The sequence below is a fragment of the Cynocephalus volans genome, chromosome 5 (assembly GCF_027409185.1).
Source record: "Cynocephalus volans isolate mCynVol1 chromosome 5, mCynVol1.pri, whole genome shotgun sequence".
Lineage (NCBI taxonomy): Eukaryota > Metazoa > Chordata > Mammalia > Dermoptera > Cynocephalidae > Cynocephalus > Cynocephalus volans.
In genome coordinates this window covers 53,864,862-53,880,401 of record NC_084464.1, presented here as the reverse complement: position 1 = coordinate 53,880,401, position 15,540 = coordinate 53,864,862, and the positions used below count along the sequence as shown (strand labels likewise).

The window sequence follows — 15,540 nt, the reverse complement described above, 5'->3', positions numbered from 1 at the left end:
TGCCACTAATATTTATCTAGGGCTTATTATGTGACAAGCAATTAGTAAGGCATTTTATTGTCCGCATCTTATAGTATTAGATTTAACCCTCAAAATGTTCCTATGAAATAGGTTGTATTGCTATCCCCATTTTACAGATGAGGAAACCGAGGTTTAGAGCTATGAAACCTGACTAAGGAAGGCCTTAAGAAACAGAGCTGGCATTTAAACTCAGCTCTGTTAGACTATAAAGTCTGTGCTCTTTTGATGACTGTATTCAACTATGACTAAACCATAATTAACCTTCATGGGAAAAAACCAAAAACTGAACCACCAAAGTGACAGGTAAAATCCAACAAAGGTGATTGATCCTCATACGAAGTTAAGCCTTGAGCTAACAATAATTAAATTCTTTATCAGTTCAAATGCAGAAGTAAGTCAGCACCATTATACAGATACTCTTTTAAGATTAAAAAGCATGAGCTTACATTCAAATCTACGAGTATTTTAAGAACATTTTGTGGCATTATAGACTAAGACACTAAAGTTTGAACTAAAATTAAAGAGAAAAAACTGACTTTGCTTTAAATTGGATCCATCTCATAGGCACAGAAACAGAAGATTTATATTCATGAAACTTAAATTAGTACTTATTTGTGCATGTAAGGTAGACAGCATAGTTCTATACTGAAAAATGAAGTTTAGATTTGAATAGCAGACAGTATCAAATTGATACTTGAAATATGTCCAATACTCCTATTAACTGAGACTATCCTAAAAACTATGAAATGACAGAAATTTTCCATTTTAAACACACCAACAGATTTTCATTTTTTGGCCTGATTCCTAAAGCTATTGTTGGCCAGTAAACTGCTATCAGTTTACTGAGCATCTCTTGAAAAGCATGAAGATATTAAGAGCAGAGTCCCTAGAAATATAGAAGATACTTAGTTTTCATGAATACACAAGAATTTTATATCTTCTACAGTATTTATGGATGACTAAGAAACTGTTAAATATTGGCCTTGTTCCTCTCTAAAAACCAAAATCATATTCCACAGGTCTGCTAGAAAAAAATGACTAAATAAAGAGTTTGGAAAGTATCTGGGAAATATTATGCAATTACCTAGAGTGAGTTTTCCATTATCTTCAAAGCAAACTATTGTTTTGTTATAAGGTGTTATAAGCCAAAACTTACCTCTTAAAAATATTTCTTGGAGGAAGCAGCAGAGGAATAACAGTATTACTCAAGCATTCACAAAGAGGGCAAAGGAATTCTCCATTTTCTACATCATAGCTTGTATGTAAGCGTAATCTCTGTTGCCTTCGCTGTTCTTTAGCTTGAACGGAATCAAAATACCTTTCCAATTAGAGAACATGATATATCAAAAACAATGGCAATTAATTTCAATGAGAGTCACAAGCTTCAATATTTTTTAACACTGGCATTATGATTTTTGAGTTGTTTTAATATACCAAAATGAATTAAGAATTATAAAACAGGAGAAAAAAAATGCCTTGCAAAAAAGCATTCACGAAGTAGCAACAGAAAATTCTTGGTGACAGTGCTGTCTGGTCAATTCCCCAGGGCTGGTGGCTACTTGTCAGGGGCAGTTCACAGTAACTCAGTGAGCACAGTGCTAGTATATAATAGTATCGATTTGCTGGTTTTGCAGAAGCATAGAAGGCACCAAGATAAAACAAATTCAGGGTTATCCCATCTTTGCACAGGGAACTATTACAACCTTGGGAAGTAACAAAGCAAGTACTAGCACCTTTGACACCAAGAGCTATTTACCCTGGACCCGAAAAAAGACAGCATTACCCTTCTAGGTTTTTATCCCACTGTAAAAACCCTTTTCTTCATCCAGTTTGTTAGCTAATACAGATCTACTTCCTACTTTGGAGGGATAAAGAGGAGACTTCAATACAAAGCTATATTAATAAATATACTTGATATACTATGAAGTTTCTAAGTCACTCCTTTACATCTATGACAAAGAAAATCATTTTTGTTATTTACTAGGCAATAACATGGAGTTTTTCCTTCAATATCTTTAGTTTTCCCTTTTTCTAAAATGGAATTTCCTTTATTTAAAAATTCAATTTTGAACCTTCAGATAAGTTTCTCTTGACTAATATTGAGAATAAAAATTACCTTTGCCAACAATGGGCATGCATAATGTGCCCACAGCTACCAGTGTATGTTCCGCAAGACAGATCAGGGTGCATGAATAACGGATCATATTTTTCTGCATTAGAAAACAAACAAAACAAAACAAAACAAAACCCAAGCATTTAATTTTCCTATAAGAAATGTGCAACTTTAAATTGTGAAAACCTTGATAAAGATATGTAAACTTGAAATGAAATGCTAACTTATTCCTTTCATTTGAATAATAATTTATGCAAGACTCTGGATTATTTAGAAAGCGAAACTCTAATTTTCATCACCCTGAGCAAATTAATTAAATATCACTGAACTGTAAACTGAAATAGAAACTGTATTTAAGAACAATTTTTTGAACATTTCATACTTTCAGAGTACTGAAAGATTCAAGTTCCCTCCATCATGCCCTGAGCTCAAGGTAAAAAGGATACTTGGGGCCGGCCCCGTGGCACACTCGGGAACGCAGCGGCGCTTGGGAGCGCAGTGGCGCTCCCGCCGCGGGTTCGGATCCCTTACCGGTCACAAAAAGGACAAAAAAAAAAAAAAAAAAAAAAAAGAAAGGATATTTGGCTGCTATGTTCAGGGCAGTGGGTCACAATGGTCTCTACTAAAAAAGATGTTTTAGCAGTAATGGGGAGCTCCCTAGAGGACAGTCTGCTTAAAGACATTCATGCAGAGAATGTTGCCAATATGACAACAAAATGTCTAAGCCCATACCACACCAGACGGGCAAAAAAAGTAATTCACAGTCTTCTCTTTTGGTATTAATTTTTATATTCAGAGGAGGTAAAAAACGAAGACAAGCCTGGCTTCTTCTGAAATTTTTTGAATTCCCTATATAAATTAGTATAATCTTAGAAATTCCATTAACACTCTAGAAAGAATTACTTAAGTTTTAATATTTTAATATGTTTCATATACTAGAACAGTGCAAATGTCACAGCATAATGAAAATCTTTCATGATAAAAATTGTGAAAGCATTTGGAAAATCCACTTACAGCCAAAGCGTCTTTCTTCAGTAAGTAACAAATTAAATAAAATTAGCAACTTTGTCTTTGGCCTGGAATGAAATTTATAAAACACCTAGTTCGAATGACCGATTTTTAAAATAAAGCAGACCAATCTTTTATAAATAAGGTGCTTGAAAGCCACACTGTGAAGACTTTTCTTATAGAGAGTAGGTGACCTACTGGGGCTCTCAAACCTCCTTTCAATCCTGCAATGTGAAAGGCACTGTTTAAAGAAGTGCTTTGGAAATTTCTAAGATGCAGTTCCTACTCTCAAGAAGTTTACTGGGTTTACTGAGGCTTATGCACATAGAAAATGATCCTAAAAGTAGAAACATAAAGGTGTCTGTGGTAGAAACAATAATGTGCAGTCCAGATCCCTCTACAGGAAGGAGGGACTTACTTCCTCAGCTGTTAAAAGAGAGAACTTAACTGTCATCCCTCTTTTAGGGAAAACTGCCTCACTGAAGGTCATACCTCTCTCCAGGGTGGCCCACAAGCAGTCAGTGATCAGTGTCAGGGTATAAGATCCAGACCCCTCACCCCAACTCAGCACAATTCTGAATAGCCAACCAGCTCCCAGATCTCCCATGGGGTTGGCTAAGGCCTTTTGGAAACTTCATTATAGCTCAAGTTCTCTCTTTTCACAATTACATTTCCACAGATGTCTGTCTCAAGGCTCTCCCAAATAAACATCCTGCACAGTAATCTCTATCTCAAAATCTGCTTTCTGGGGAACCTGTGGTAGTATCACTATTCTAAGTCAGAATCTGGCTCAAAGATTGCTTCTCACATAGGTAACTCGTGGTGTTGTTCAAGAGATTCCACTCTGGCTCTATCATTGAGACAAAATAATTATTGATTGTTATTTCAGTGTGTCAGCAAATTATTAGGAGTTTACAAGTCTGTTGAAGGGTGGGAAAAACTGTTAAGTACCAAAGTATGTTAATGTCACATCACAGAGTAAAGCTTTTCTTTGATTCCCTGCTATTTATCAACTGTGTGATTCAGGCATGGTACTTAACCTTCTAGAACAGTTCCATATTTGTCAAGTGGGGATTCTGCCTAAAGAATCTGCCAAAGATACCACCAAGCCTAAGGAGTTATTATTAGATTAATAAAATCTCCATATATACCAACCATCCTAACTGGCAATCATTATTAGTAGGGAGGATGAGGATCTAGCTATAACTTACCTGGATCATCAATGAATTTACTTCTATTTTTTGATAATACAGTTGATCTTTGAACAAATGCTGCCAAGACCATTGCCTTGCTTTCCACTTTAACTTCTTGCTCCTCTTGACACAATATACAGGTAACAAATTGTCTTTGTTCAGGGACCTGAGTTTGTGCTGGGCCCAATGCTGTAAGTGTCATATCTGAAACCACAAGGCTGCAATAAAAAGGTTATAAATATAATTAGTAAGTCTAAGAAATTTTTCCATTATCACAAAACAGCAGACTCCAGATGTGTTGTATTTTAACACGTGATTTTGATGACGTGAATCACCAAAAGTCTTTCATATGTGTCAAAACCATCTCCTTTAATCCTCACAGCAATCCAATATGCAAAACCAATGCCAGAACTCAGAGAACTGGACCTACTGTACTCATTCTTTCATGAATATCAAGGGTTTTCTCTATAAAATACCATTTTAGATGTACACATGAATTATCTTTTCTAAGATTCATTCCTCTAACTGGAGGCCACAAAATTGACCTATCAATTCTACTAAATTACTTTAGGATTAAAAGTGTATTTATTAGGAAAAAAAGCAACATGGCCCCAAGTTGAGAACCACTGGTTAAGAGATTAAAAAATTGTAATTTTTTTTTACCTGTTATCAAGAACAGCAGAGGTAGAGGCATCTAGTTCTAATGTCTGCTGAAAGAGTTCTTTGTTCTCATCAATAAAGTGCCGCTGCATCTCAGACATCTGGGCCATGATCTTTTCTCTGCGCAGTCTGGCAATCTCGGCTTTTCTCTTCCTCTCAGCTTTGTCTTTGTCTCTTGAAGTCTAAAATTATGCCTCATTCAATTAGACCATTAGATGCTAAATGCATTTTTTCCAAAGCAGAAATATATTTAATTGTAGACATTAAAAACTATTCTACAATCCCACTTATTTTTTTCATCACGGAAGTCTACAGAATCTCCCTTAATTAAACTAGAGAAAAGGTTCTTAACCCAACATGCTAAGAAAAAAAAAAGAGAGGCAGATCAAAAAATAGCTACGACAAATAAATATGAAACAGTGGCACGTTTCTTGGAATCTAAATGGCTATGAATAATACCAACTAACAACTTATTGAAAATAAATTCAATTTTTTCATACACTTAAACTTCCTACAATTTTTCAATATTATCACACTTTCCTTCTCATACCTCTTCCATTATGGTTCCTTCTGTCTCTGCCACAGGACTGGTAGATGAACTCTCCCTTATCTTCTTAATAGCATTAAAAGTCTGTGAAAAGAATTATCAGTTATCCTGAAGCTGTGAAACACTATCACAATGTACAGATAACAAATATTTAATGTTTCTCACAAAAAGCAGAGCAAATACAGGAAATTTTACCTTTAATATCCACTTAATCATGTCTTTGTGAACTTCTAGGTAGGGAGCATTTTGTAGTGTTTCCAGCATAGCTAATATGCTAGGAGTGTTGTTTGGTGCTTCACCAGGTTCTAAGGCAGAAAAATAAAAGGTACAATAACAACAGCTTACACTTCATAGTGCTTATTCTTGTGCACTAGAAGATAAATGGAGATAAAATGATTTTCAATACTTCTCAAGAATGCAACATATTTGTAACTTTACAAATTAGTTAACAACTAAAATTCTTTAAGCACTGAAAACCAACTTCGTATATCAAAGGATTATTTTAACATAATCTCTAGCAAAGTTAAATAAAAACTCAGCTAAAATAGACTGGTCTACTTGAGTTTTACAAGTCTAAGAAATTAAATTAGGGTTATGGGGGTACACATGTGTATAAATCTATCTATTTGCTTTGACCTTTTCTTTATTAAGATATATTCAAAATAAAATAAATTTCTTTTGCTATGAACTGTTTCTTTATTTGAGGAAAAGATATAAAAGTCAAGTCCATATTCTCAGCAGTACATTTAAAACAATATTAGTCAATTCAGTTTGTAGTCAGAAATGTCCAATTTTTGATTTTCTTGATTTAGGTGCTGCCATTCTGGCAAAATGTTCCTCTTTCCTATGAGGGGAAGAGATTGAACTATGTGATCTTTAATATTCTTCCAAATCTAAAATTCTGTGGTTGCGCATTAGGGATCTGACTCTAGATAAGGGAGAAGTTTCTTTGCAAATAAATATAGTGTATTTAATTATATAAAATGTTTAAAGGGAAATAATGTCCAAAGAAAATGATGATTACTTAAAAAAAAAAGAAAAATTAAAGAAGTAATGCCCAAAGAAAATGATGATTATTAAAAAAAATAAATAAATAAGAGAGAGAGAAAGTGAGAGAGAACTGGACATCTTATAGTGATTAGTGAAGGAAATTAGGGGAGTTTTCTGTGTGGTTATCCTAAAGTAAAAAGCACTGGAGAAAAAGACACAATGTATATCCATAGAAAAATTACTGGTAGAGAAAAGAGTAGAAGAAGGCTGACACTCAAGATTAAGAGTCTTCAGTGGGGAACGGTAGTTTCCCTCTTCCTCCCACTTACTTGGACGAGGGCAAAAATAAAACTAGAGATCAAGCAGCAAACAGGACTACCTCCCCACTGCTCCCAGTTCCCAGTAGCAGAGCCTAGGATTCTCATAGTCATTTCCATTTAGGAAGAAATGTCACTGAATAAAGTTACAGAAATAGTCCTTTTCAATCAAGGAATTTATAAACTCCTATCATAGCACCATAAATTCATTTAAAAACATCTCAGCAAACGGCTGATTGCAGGTCTGAGGCAGGGAAAGTACAAGATGAGCTGAGGTATCTTTTGTGCCAGAAAGTGAAGTGGTGCTCAGCTACCAATGGGGCTGGGAGAAAAGGACACAGAACCCAACTGAAGAGACTCCCACTGACCAAAATTGGCACAATTTGAGCATCAAAAGGAATAACAGGGCTGGCCAGTAAGCTCACTTGATTAGAGCATGGTGCTGGTAATAGCAGGGTCAAGGGTCTGGATCCCCTTACTGGCCAGCTGCCAGAAAACAACAACAACAACAACAACAACAACAAAAAAGAGGTGGGGGGAGAAAAAATGGAAAAAAAGAAAGAATAATTATAATTCACTATAAAACACTGTATAAATAAAAATCCACAAGTAATATTTAATAGAAAACCCAAAACGAACTTGATTCAAAGTTGCCACCATTGTAGGTAAACTATTAGACAAACTGCTTATTCTGAAAATTAACAAAGGAAAAGCTTTTCTTTAAAACTTCTTCTTCTTCTTCTTTTTTTTTTTGACTGGTAAGGGGATCGCAACCCTCAGCATGGTGTTGTCTGCACCATGCTCAGCCAGTGAGTGCACCGGCCATCCCTATATAGGATCCGAACCCGCGGCCTCGGTGCTACCAGCGCCGCACTCTCCCGAGTGAGCCACGGGGCTGGCCCAAAAGCTTTTCTTTAAAAGGTGAAATATTATGAGGACTAAAACAAATGGCTCAAAGTATGCAAATATAAAAGCAAATATAGCAAAATACTAACGACTGCATCTAGATGATACGTAGGTAGATGTCTACTGTACAACTCTTTCAACCTGTCTCTATATGACTTTTAAAAAATAGATAGAAAAAACATCTCCCTGTCTTTCTAAAAAAAAGGTCACATTGGGCCAAGCCCGTGGCGCACTTGGGAGAGTGCGGCGCTGGGAGCGCAGTGACGCTCCCGCCGCAGGTTCGGATCCTATATAGGAATGGCCGGTGCACTCACTGGCTGAGTACCGGTCACGAAAAAGACAAAAAAAAAAAAAAAAGGTCACATTACTTTATATAAAATGATAATCCAATCCCCTATAGCTAACTTTCTAAACTGTAGAATCTTATTTTTATAAGATAACAGCAATAATTTAAAAGTAAAATCCTGACAGCATACTTGTGTTTTTAAAAGTGTATTCTACAGTTTAAATGTATGTGCTATACCAATTTCAAACTAAGGACTCCTCATTAAATTTTGCTGTTTATGAATCAAAATTTTATGCATTTCAAATATGTATAGGCCCTAAATATTTTTATAAAAACATATCATGATCTAATACAGTTCCTTAAAAACACAGATTACTACAGACAGCCTCAAATACTTTAATTCATTATTACCCATTTAGAAACTATATAAGCAAATAAAACAGGTTAATTGTGACTACTTAAAATCACTTATATCTTGAATTAGTTCAGTAAAAAGTATATACATACTTGATATCTTCAGGGTGAAGGTAAATGTTACTACATGCTCTTCAGTGACATTCTCCAAATGTTGTTTTTCTTCTTGTAGTGCCATTCCAATTAAATGTAACACCTTAAATAAAACATGTTTTGCAACTTTTAGTTAAAAAAAAATCAAGCACGTATTTTTAGAAGAAATAACAAAAAAAGAATTGAATATTAAAAAAAGATAAATCAAACTATTAAAGACTAATGTAATAAAATTCAAAGTACTAATTTTTATTGAATTCAAAGTCTGAGGTTCATTTTCTCATAAAGAATTCTTGTCAAGGAAAACAAAATTGTCTGTTTCAGCAAGGAAGAAATTTCAATTGCACATCCTTAGGGTAAGTGAAAATTACCACCAGCAATTCTTATAATATATAATTTTCAGTGTTATTCCATACCTACACTACAGACTTAAAAAAAAATCTAAGATTCAGTGGCCAAATAATTACAAACCTGAAAGCATCTATCGTGCAATTATCCAGTCTATGATACTACCTAGTTCAATTTCTCTAAGGACTAAATCTTAGTCTTCATTTGAATCATTTGAGAAAGAAACATACTTTTATCTCCAATGTCATATAATTTATAAAGATGCTTATAGTTCTTCAGTATATCTCACAAAAAATTCATTACCAGACCTTTAAGAAAATATGACTACATTGAACCTATTTGCATTTCTACTGCTCTTATCCTGCTCCCCAATTTTGAAGGAGATATGTGTGTGGTGTCTCTGTGTCTTTCCTTCCACATAGAGTGACTGTGGTTGTCAGAGACTTGGAAAAACTAGGTTAGCCTGAATGACATGAAGCAAATGTATAACATAAGGTAAAAAACTGTACACTCCTCTCTTCTCCATCATTTCCCCAAAATCATTTGCTCATAATACTGATGGCCTCTAGTATACCACAGCTTTTACATTTTATATACGTTTTTAAATGGGTGGGTGGTGTAAGTGTACACACACCTTAGCCAATGACATATTTGAGCCTGCTGAAACAATAAAAAACTGGTAACTTTGAAAAAAGACATGACTTCACTTAAATCCTGGCTTTACTGCTTTCAAGATATACGTCCTCAGGGAACCCCTCTGAACCTATGTCATCATCTTTAACATAGAAGAAAAACAGCTTCCTCTAGAGTTCTGAGGATTACAAATATGGTATGTAAAGTGCCTAGTACAGAATAAGGCGCAGAGTAGTTTCTCTATTAACTGAATGATTGTTATTATGTGATGTACTAGTTGAGTAACATAGGAAATTAACTGAATCTCACTGAAATTTGTCTTCCTTATCTGCACAATGGAAAAAGTTGTATCTATTCATAGGATTGTTGTGTGAATTCAAATAGACAGTGTAAGAGACTTACATTAAAGCTATAAAGTAAAATACTAACAAGATTCTAGACTTGCCACTTAGCTATTTCTTCAATTGCAAAATATGGGCATTGGTGAACACAAGGTTTTTTTTGAGAGAATCAAACAAAAAACATATGTAAAAAATAGCACATTATACCAGTATTGGAGTACTGCATATACAAAGGCCAATACCAATCAAAGAGAGACAGATTGGACAATGGGACTGAGGTAATCATGATCATGTGTTATAAAAATATCTGCCAGGCACTAATTTTCATTGTCAAACACAAAAGCACTCATTTTCATTGTCTAACAATATGCTAGATTTTAAATGAAGGTAACAGTACATTTTTTGTCCTAATCTTCCTGTGTGAGGACTCTTTTTGGCTTTTACTACAATACACTAAAAGAAAGAAATGTCTTCACACCTACCCTTTGCAGCATGGACTCTGACCAGGCATATCCATTATGTTCTACGGCCCATTGCAGTATTGTTCCCATGATATACAACATGACATCTGACTGCAAAATGTTAACCAGACTTGCAAATAGAGGGCAGAATGGAGGCAAAACAGGAGGTGGAAGTGCTGAAAATAAAGTTATTACTGGTTTCTTTTGTAGAACTTGCTTAAAAGAAACTATTCCTTTGTTAGATATTTTTGATAGTCTTCACTCAAAGAATATTCATTAACACACATTTTAAAGCTTATTTTACCTTCCCAAGGTCAGTCAAATGCATAAAAACAGCTACACCAATAGTGGCAATACAAAGGAAAGGCTTTCTTCTCCCTAGAAACGTCTTAAGATCTGAGATAAAACCATTAACCCGCAGGTGGCTCAGTACAGAATATTTCTAATTAATATACTTATTATTCCTTTGAATAGAAGAATGTTCACTGAAAGCTTATATTTAGCTTTCTCATTCCATCAGGACAATCATCACAGTTAACAGAAAACAATACTTTATAAGTAAAATAGACTGAGATTTTTGGAAAAAAAGATATAAAATACCTGTATCTTCTCTATTTTTTCTTTTCAATTTCCGCTGAGCTTCTTCTGCCTAATTAAAAAAAAAAAGTAATTTGGACAGGGGATTAGTAGCACAAAACAACTTGATATTAAAAACTAGAGACACAAGTCAATCTCTGTTGTATTATCTTCTGATTTTAGAAGATTTTTATCCTTATTGTTGTATCACCTCTCCCCCATTGATATATCAAGATGAATGTTTCCCCTCTAAATAAATCCCCAAATGAGCTCTTTGTTGCTTTAAAATGCAAGGGAAACATGTACAAACCAAAATTTAAAAATTTATTTAGGTGTGAACTCCATGACATGCATAAAAAATTAAATAAAATCTTCATGTGTAAGTTTTGTTTAATGCCATTTTTGAAAAAGTATTTTAAGAGAAGAATGTTAAAGGCAAAATTTAACTATCCAAAAATAATTTGGAAACCTGCATAAATCTCTATGGAAAAGCATGTTAAATGGTACCAATTCTGAAATGTGTGTAAAATAAGCTAAATGATTATAATACAAGTTGAACATTTATCTTCAGAAGCCAAGAAAATACAATCATATATGTATGAGCATGTATATAATTCCACAGATGTTATATATAGATGCACAAAACATTGGGGGGAAATCCAAAATGTTAGGCAGTGGTATTCTATGTAATTTGTACTTCCTTCTTCATACCGTTTTTCTTTTATTTATTTTTTTCTCTACTTACTCCTAAGTCATGGCATATTTCTTTTTTATATTCTCCAAATTTCCTACAATAAAAATATATCCTTTTTCAACCTGTAGAAAGCAGCAAAAGTTGTTTAGGAAAAAAAAAATCCAACCCTTTCCCATTATACTTTTAATTTTCTCAATTACCTTGGACTGCTCTGCCCTTGAAAAGTGATAGAAATACAAGTTGAACTCTTTGGCACATTCTGGTTTCAGTTCATACATGCCTCGTCCTGTTAGTCCAGGTTTCCTACGAAAGAAAGTCCCTTAGAATATTATTACTAAAGTCAAACACTAATTCATGAGACATCTCAAACATTACAGTAAGAAAGTAGAGCTCTCATATACTGCTGATGAATGTTAAACTGGAACTATTTTCTGTGGTTTAATTTGGAAATCTAAATCCAAAGCTTTATGTTTATTCATTTTATCTCATGTGTCCAGTTTGAATTTACACTAACATGACAAGTGAACAATTTAAAATCTAACAACAGGAAATAGGTTACATAAATTACAACATCTCCAAAGAATTGAACATCATTAAAAGTGATGCTAGTTTCCGTACTGTAACATGTAAAGATGTCTGTGATAAGTTCTATTAAGTGGAAAACAGCAGGTACAATATTGGGGTTTAGAGAATCTTCCTATAAGCAAGCTACAAAACCCAGAAGCTGAATAAGAAACAAAGATTTTTCAAAACATTTGTGTGAAATGACACCATGAACAGTTAAAAATCAAATGATAGACTGAGAGGAAGTACTTGTAATTAATATAATATACTTGTATTTAATATAATGAGGATTAAGATCTCTATTAAAAATGCTCATGAAAGAAAAAGATAGGGACAAAAAAACACAAAGAAAAATGCATTAAAGTATGAATAAACATAAATGACCAATAAACTCATGGAAAGATGCTCAAACTCACTGGTAGTTAAGAGCGATCAAAGTTAAAATAAGGTAATATTTTCCACCCATCTAATGTGTAGAAATTAAAAGGCCATACACATCAAAGTATGTTGCAAAGTTGTGGGGTACTCTCAAATATTGCTAGTGTGAGTGTATAAACTGATGACATTTTTGGAAAGGCAATTTGGAAGTATGTATCAAAATGTAATACATGCCTTCTTTTCATCTGAAAAATCCTCCAAGAAACACTTCCACAGTCAAAGATACCTATGTCAATGATATATACAAGGATGTTCAATACTTGTTTATAATATAGAAAATGTGGCGATTAAATATCCATTAATAGGGAAGAGGTTAAATACACACAGTACAGGACTAGGAAGTAAAAAATGAAGTAGGTCTATACAAGGCATATTAAGTACAAAAATAAAACAAAACTCCAAAAGACAAACATATAGAAATATCCATTAAAATTTAATTTAAAAAAAGGTTGTAGAACATTATGGGCAATAATTTTTCTTCATACTTTTCCATATTTCCTCTAAAAACACATATTGTCTTTTATAATCAACAAAAGTAAAGACACTGCTATCGGGGTGGGGAGCAGGGAAAGAACAGGATTAAAAATCACCTCAACAACTTTAAGGGGATAAACTAGTGTATTAACTGGTGAACACTGGACACTGGAGAAAGCAGCATTCAGAGGTCATCCCACAACTTAGGCGGCACATTCAAATGGAAACAAAGAAAGCAATTTTAAGGAATCACTATGTATTTACTTAGATCACTGTATAGGTTAATTTCTATTACTGGAAACCAACAGTTACGGACACCTATTCTGAATGCGATGAAAACCCTCATTACACTACTTTAAGTTGTTCAGAGTAGGGCTAGATCATAAAAGTGAAATGCCAGTGAGAAATCTAATTGAGTATTATAATTTGAAAAAGTTTGTTATTCTCTGAAAGCATCAACTTTATTCTCGGTTCCATCAACAGAAACACTAAGAAAAATGAATGTGTGTGTGTATGTGTATATAAAGAACATGAAATAATAGGAAGCAAACTCACTTGAAATGGGCAACTGCTTCAATTACGCTCTCCATGCCAGTCTCCTTGTTCTCCTAAAGGTACAGGAAACAAGTAACTGTGTTTCATGTTAATAATAACTGCTAGTACTCCAAGCATTGTGCTTACCCCATTAACTCTCAGTACAACCCTATGAGATATATTATCATCTCCATTTTTACAGATGAGAATCCTATAGTAAACATGATGATTAATATACAATTAGGCACATTTATTTGGTAAGTTGGCATTTATTCAAATTGATATAATTTTTTGAAATCAAGGTAAGACATTTCAAAAGCAATGGAAACACAAAGTATATAAACATTTAAACAAAAATTATGTAAAATATTTGTAACATTTTGTGAAATAATTACACTAATTTCTCATCTATTTTCAGTAAAACAGCACTTCCCAAATCATATCCCACTCATGACAAGATGTTAATAGGAACTCTGGTCAAAACTTCTGGAAATACTTGTAAAGTTGCCATCACTTTGTATAAGGCATATCTCACTTTTTTTCCCCCACTTAAATTGCATGTTTTATTTCTCCCAATCCCAGAAACAGCACAGAAGCCTCATCATATCCATCTCAAATTGATTTAGGGGACCCTTGTCAAAGCAATTGATACAAAGGGCTCCCAAATGCTGGGCACAAATGAGCCTGCCAAAACAGATGGAAGTGAACAGTGCACTGGCCCAAATGCTTCATGAGTCAGTTTAACTGTGCAAAGGAATATACCACTTTAAATATGCTGTTTTACATTTTATTCTGCCTGAAAGTCTAGGTTAAATTATAATTGCTTCCTCATCTAACAATTTGGGGTTCATTTTCTGCATTAAAAAGTACAAGTAATTTTTATCCTGACTAGAAATAATTGTTATTGTTTTAAAAGTGTGCTAATGATATATAGATAAATTTTTGTTTTTTTTTAAAGCTATAGATCAGAGTTTCTCAACCACGATGCTACTGAGATTTAGACAAGATAATTCTTTGTTGTGGGGAGCTGTCCTGTGCATTGTAGAATGTTTAGCAGTATCCCGGGCCTTTACCACTACATACCAGTGGCATCTCACACCCTGCCAAGTAATGACATTGCCAAATGTCCTCTCGGGGGCAAAATAGTTCCTGGTTGAGAACCACTGTTTTATATACATATAGTCCCACTTATAGATAAAATGGTAAATCTAGTGGGGGCACAGGGGTTAGTAGTTGAGGTCTAGATGAAATAAGACTGACCATCTGTTGCAGCTGGTGATGGGTTTGCTGTATGTACTATGTTTTCTATTTCTGTAGATGTATGAAATTTTTCATGGTAGATAGTTTAAAAGAATGCTATCCAAAAAAGATAAGAAAGATTGAAATCTATGCAACAAAGATAAGATAGGTTGGTCACTGTTTCAAATTTGGGAAAATAGTTTGAAAAACCTCAACGTAAATAAAGTCTTTTCCCAATTATAAGCACTGAATTTCTGAAAAGCCCCACATTGAAGAGGCTGAGGAATGCACCAACCTAGGAGAAAAAATAGTTGCAATTCAACCTATGAATGTCATCATGACTATTATTGTACATTCAAGGAAAATGAAATAATGGCTCGTTATTAAGAAGGAGAGTCATTTGAGAAGGAAAAAGCTCTGGAAAACAATCTACTCAACACTGGGTGAGCAGGTATTTCTCACTCTCTTCCTCTATATACTAGGTTGTAAAGCATTATGTATACCTATGGCAACTTTGTGCTAAAGACCCTGTAATGACCTTTCGCTAACCGATACAAAATTCAGTTCCAGGGACTGCGTTTACTTCTTTCAGCATGCTTATGTGTTTCAAGGCTTTACTAGAAGAGATTTTATTCCTTCTCTGCTTTCTAGTCCTAGTCCGTAGTATTCTCTTTTTCTAATTATTTATAA

General features: G+C 34.1%; 1 protein-coding gene across 4 annotated transcripts in view; it reads right to left on the bottom strand.

Moving 5' to 3' along the window:
• Positions 1-15,540, bottom strand: part of UBR2 (ubiquitin protein ligase E3 component n-recognin 2) — a 134,587-nt gene that overhangs the window by 20,861 nt on the left and 98,186 nt on the right. For all 4 annotated transcript variants that reach the window (XM_063096365.1, XM_063096364.1, XM_063096367.1 and 1 more), the window contains exons 22-32: positions 13,633-13,685; positions 11,802-11,904; positions 10,932-10,980; positions 10,353-10,507; positions 8,549-8,651; positions 5,738-5,847; positions 5,546-5,626; positions 4,999-5,177; positions 4,354-4,553; positions 2,138-2,231; positions 1,178-1,339 (exon numbers count right to left, since the gene is read on the bottom strand). In XM_063096365.1, coding sequence (XP_062952435.1) covers positions 1,178-1,339; positions 2,138-2,231; positions 4,354-4,553; positions 4,999-5,177; positions 5,546-5,626; positions 5,738-5,847; positions 8,549-8,651; positions 10,353-10,507; positions 10,932-10,980; positions 11,802-11,904; positions 13,633-13,685 — 1,289 coding nt within the window. The remainder of the gene's footprint in view (positions 1-1,177; positions 1,340-2,137; positions 2,232-4,353; positions 4,554-4,998; positions 5,178-5,545; positions 5,627-5,737; positions 5,848-8,548; positions 8,652-10,352; positions 10,508-10,931; positions 10,981-11,801; positions 11,905-13,632; positions 13,686-15,540) is intronic.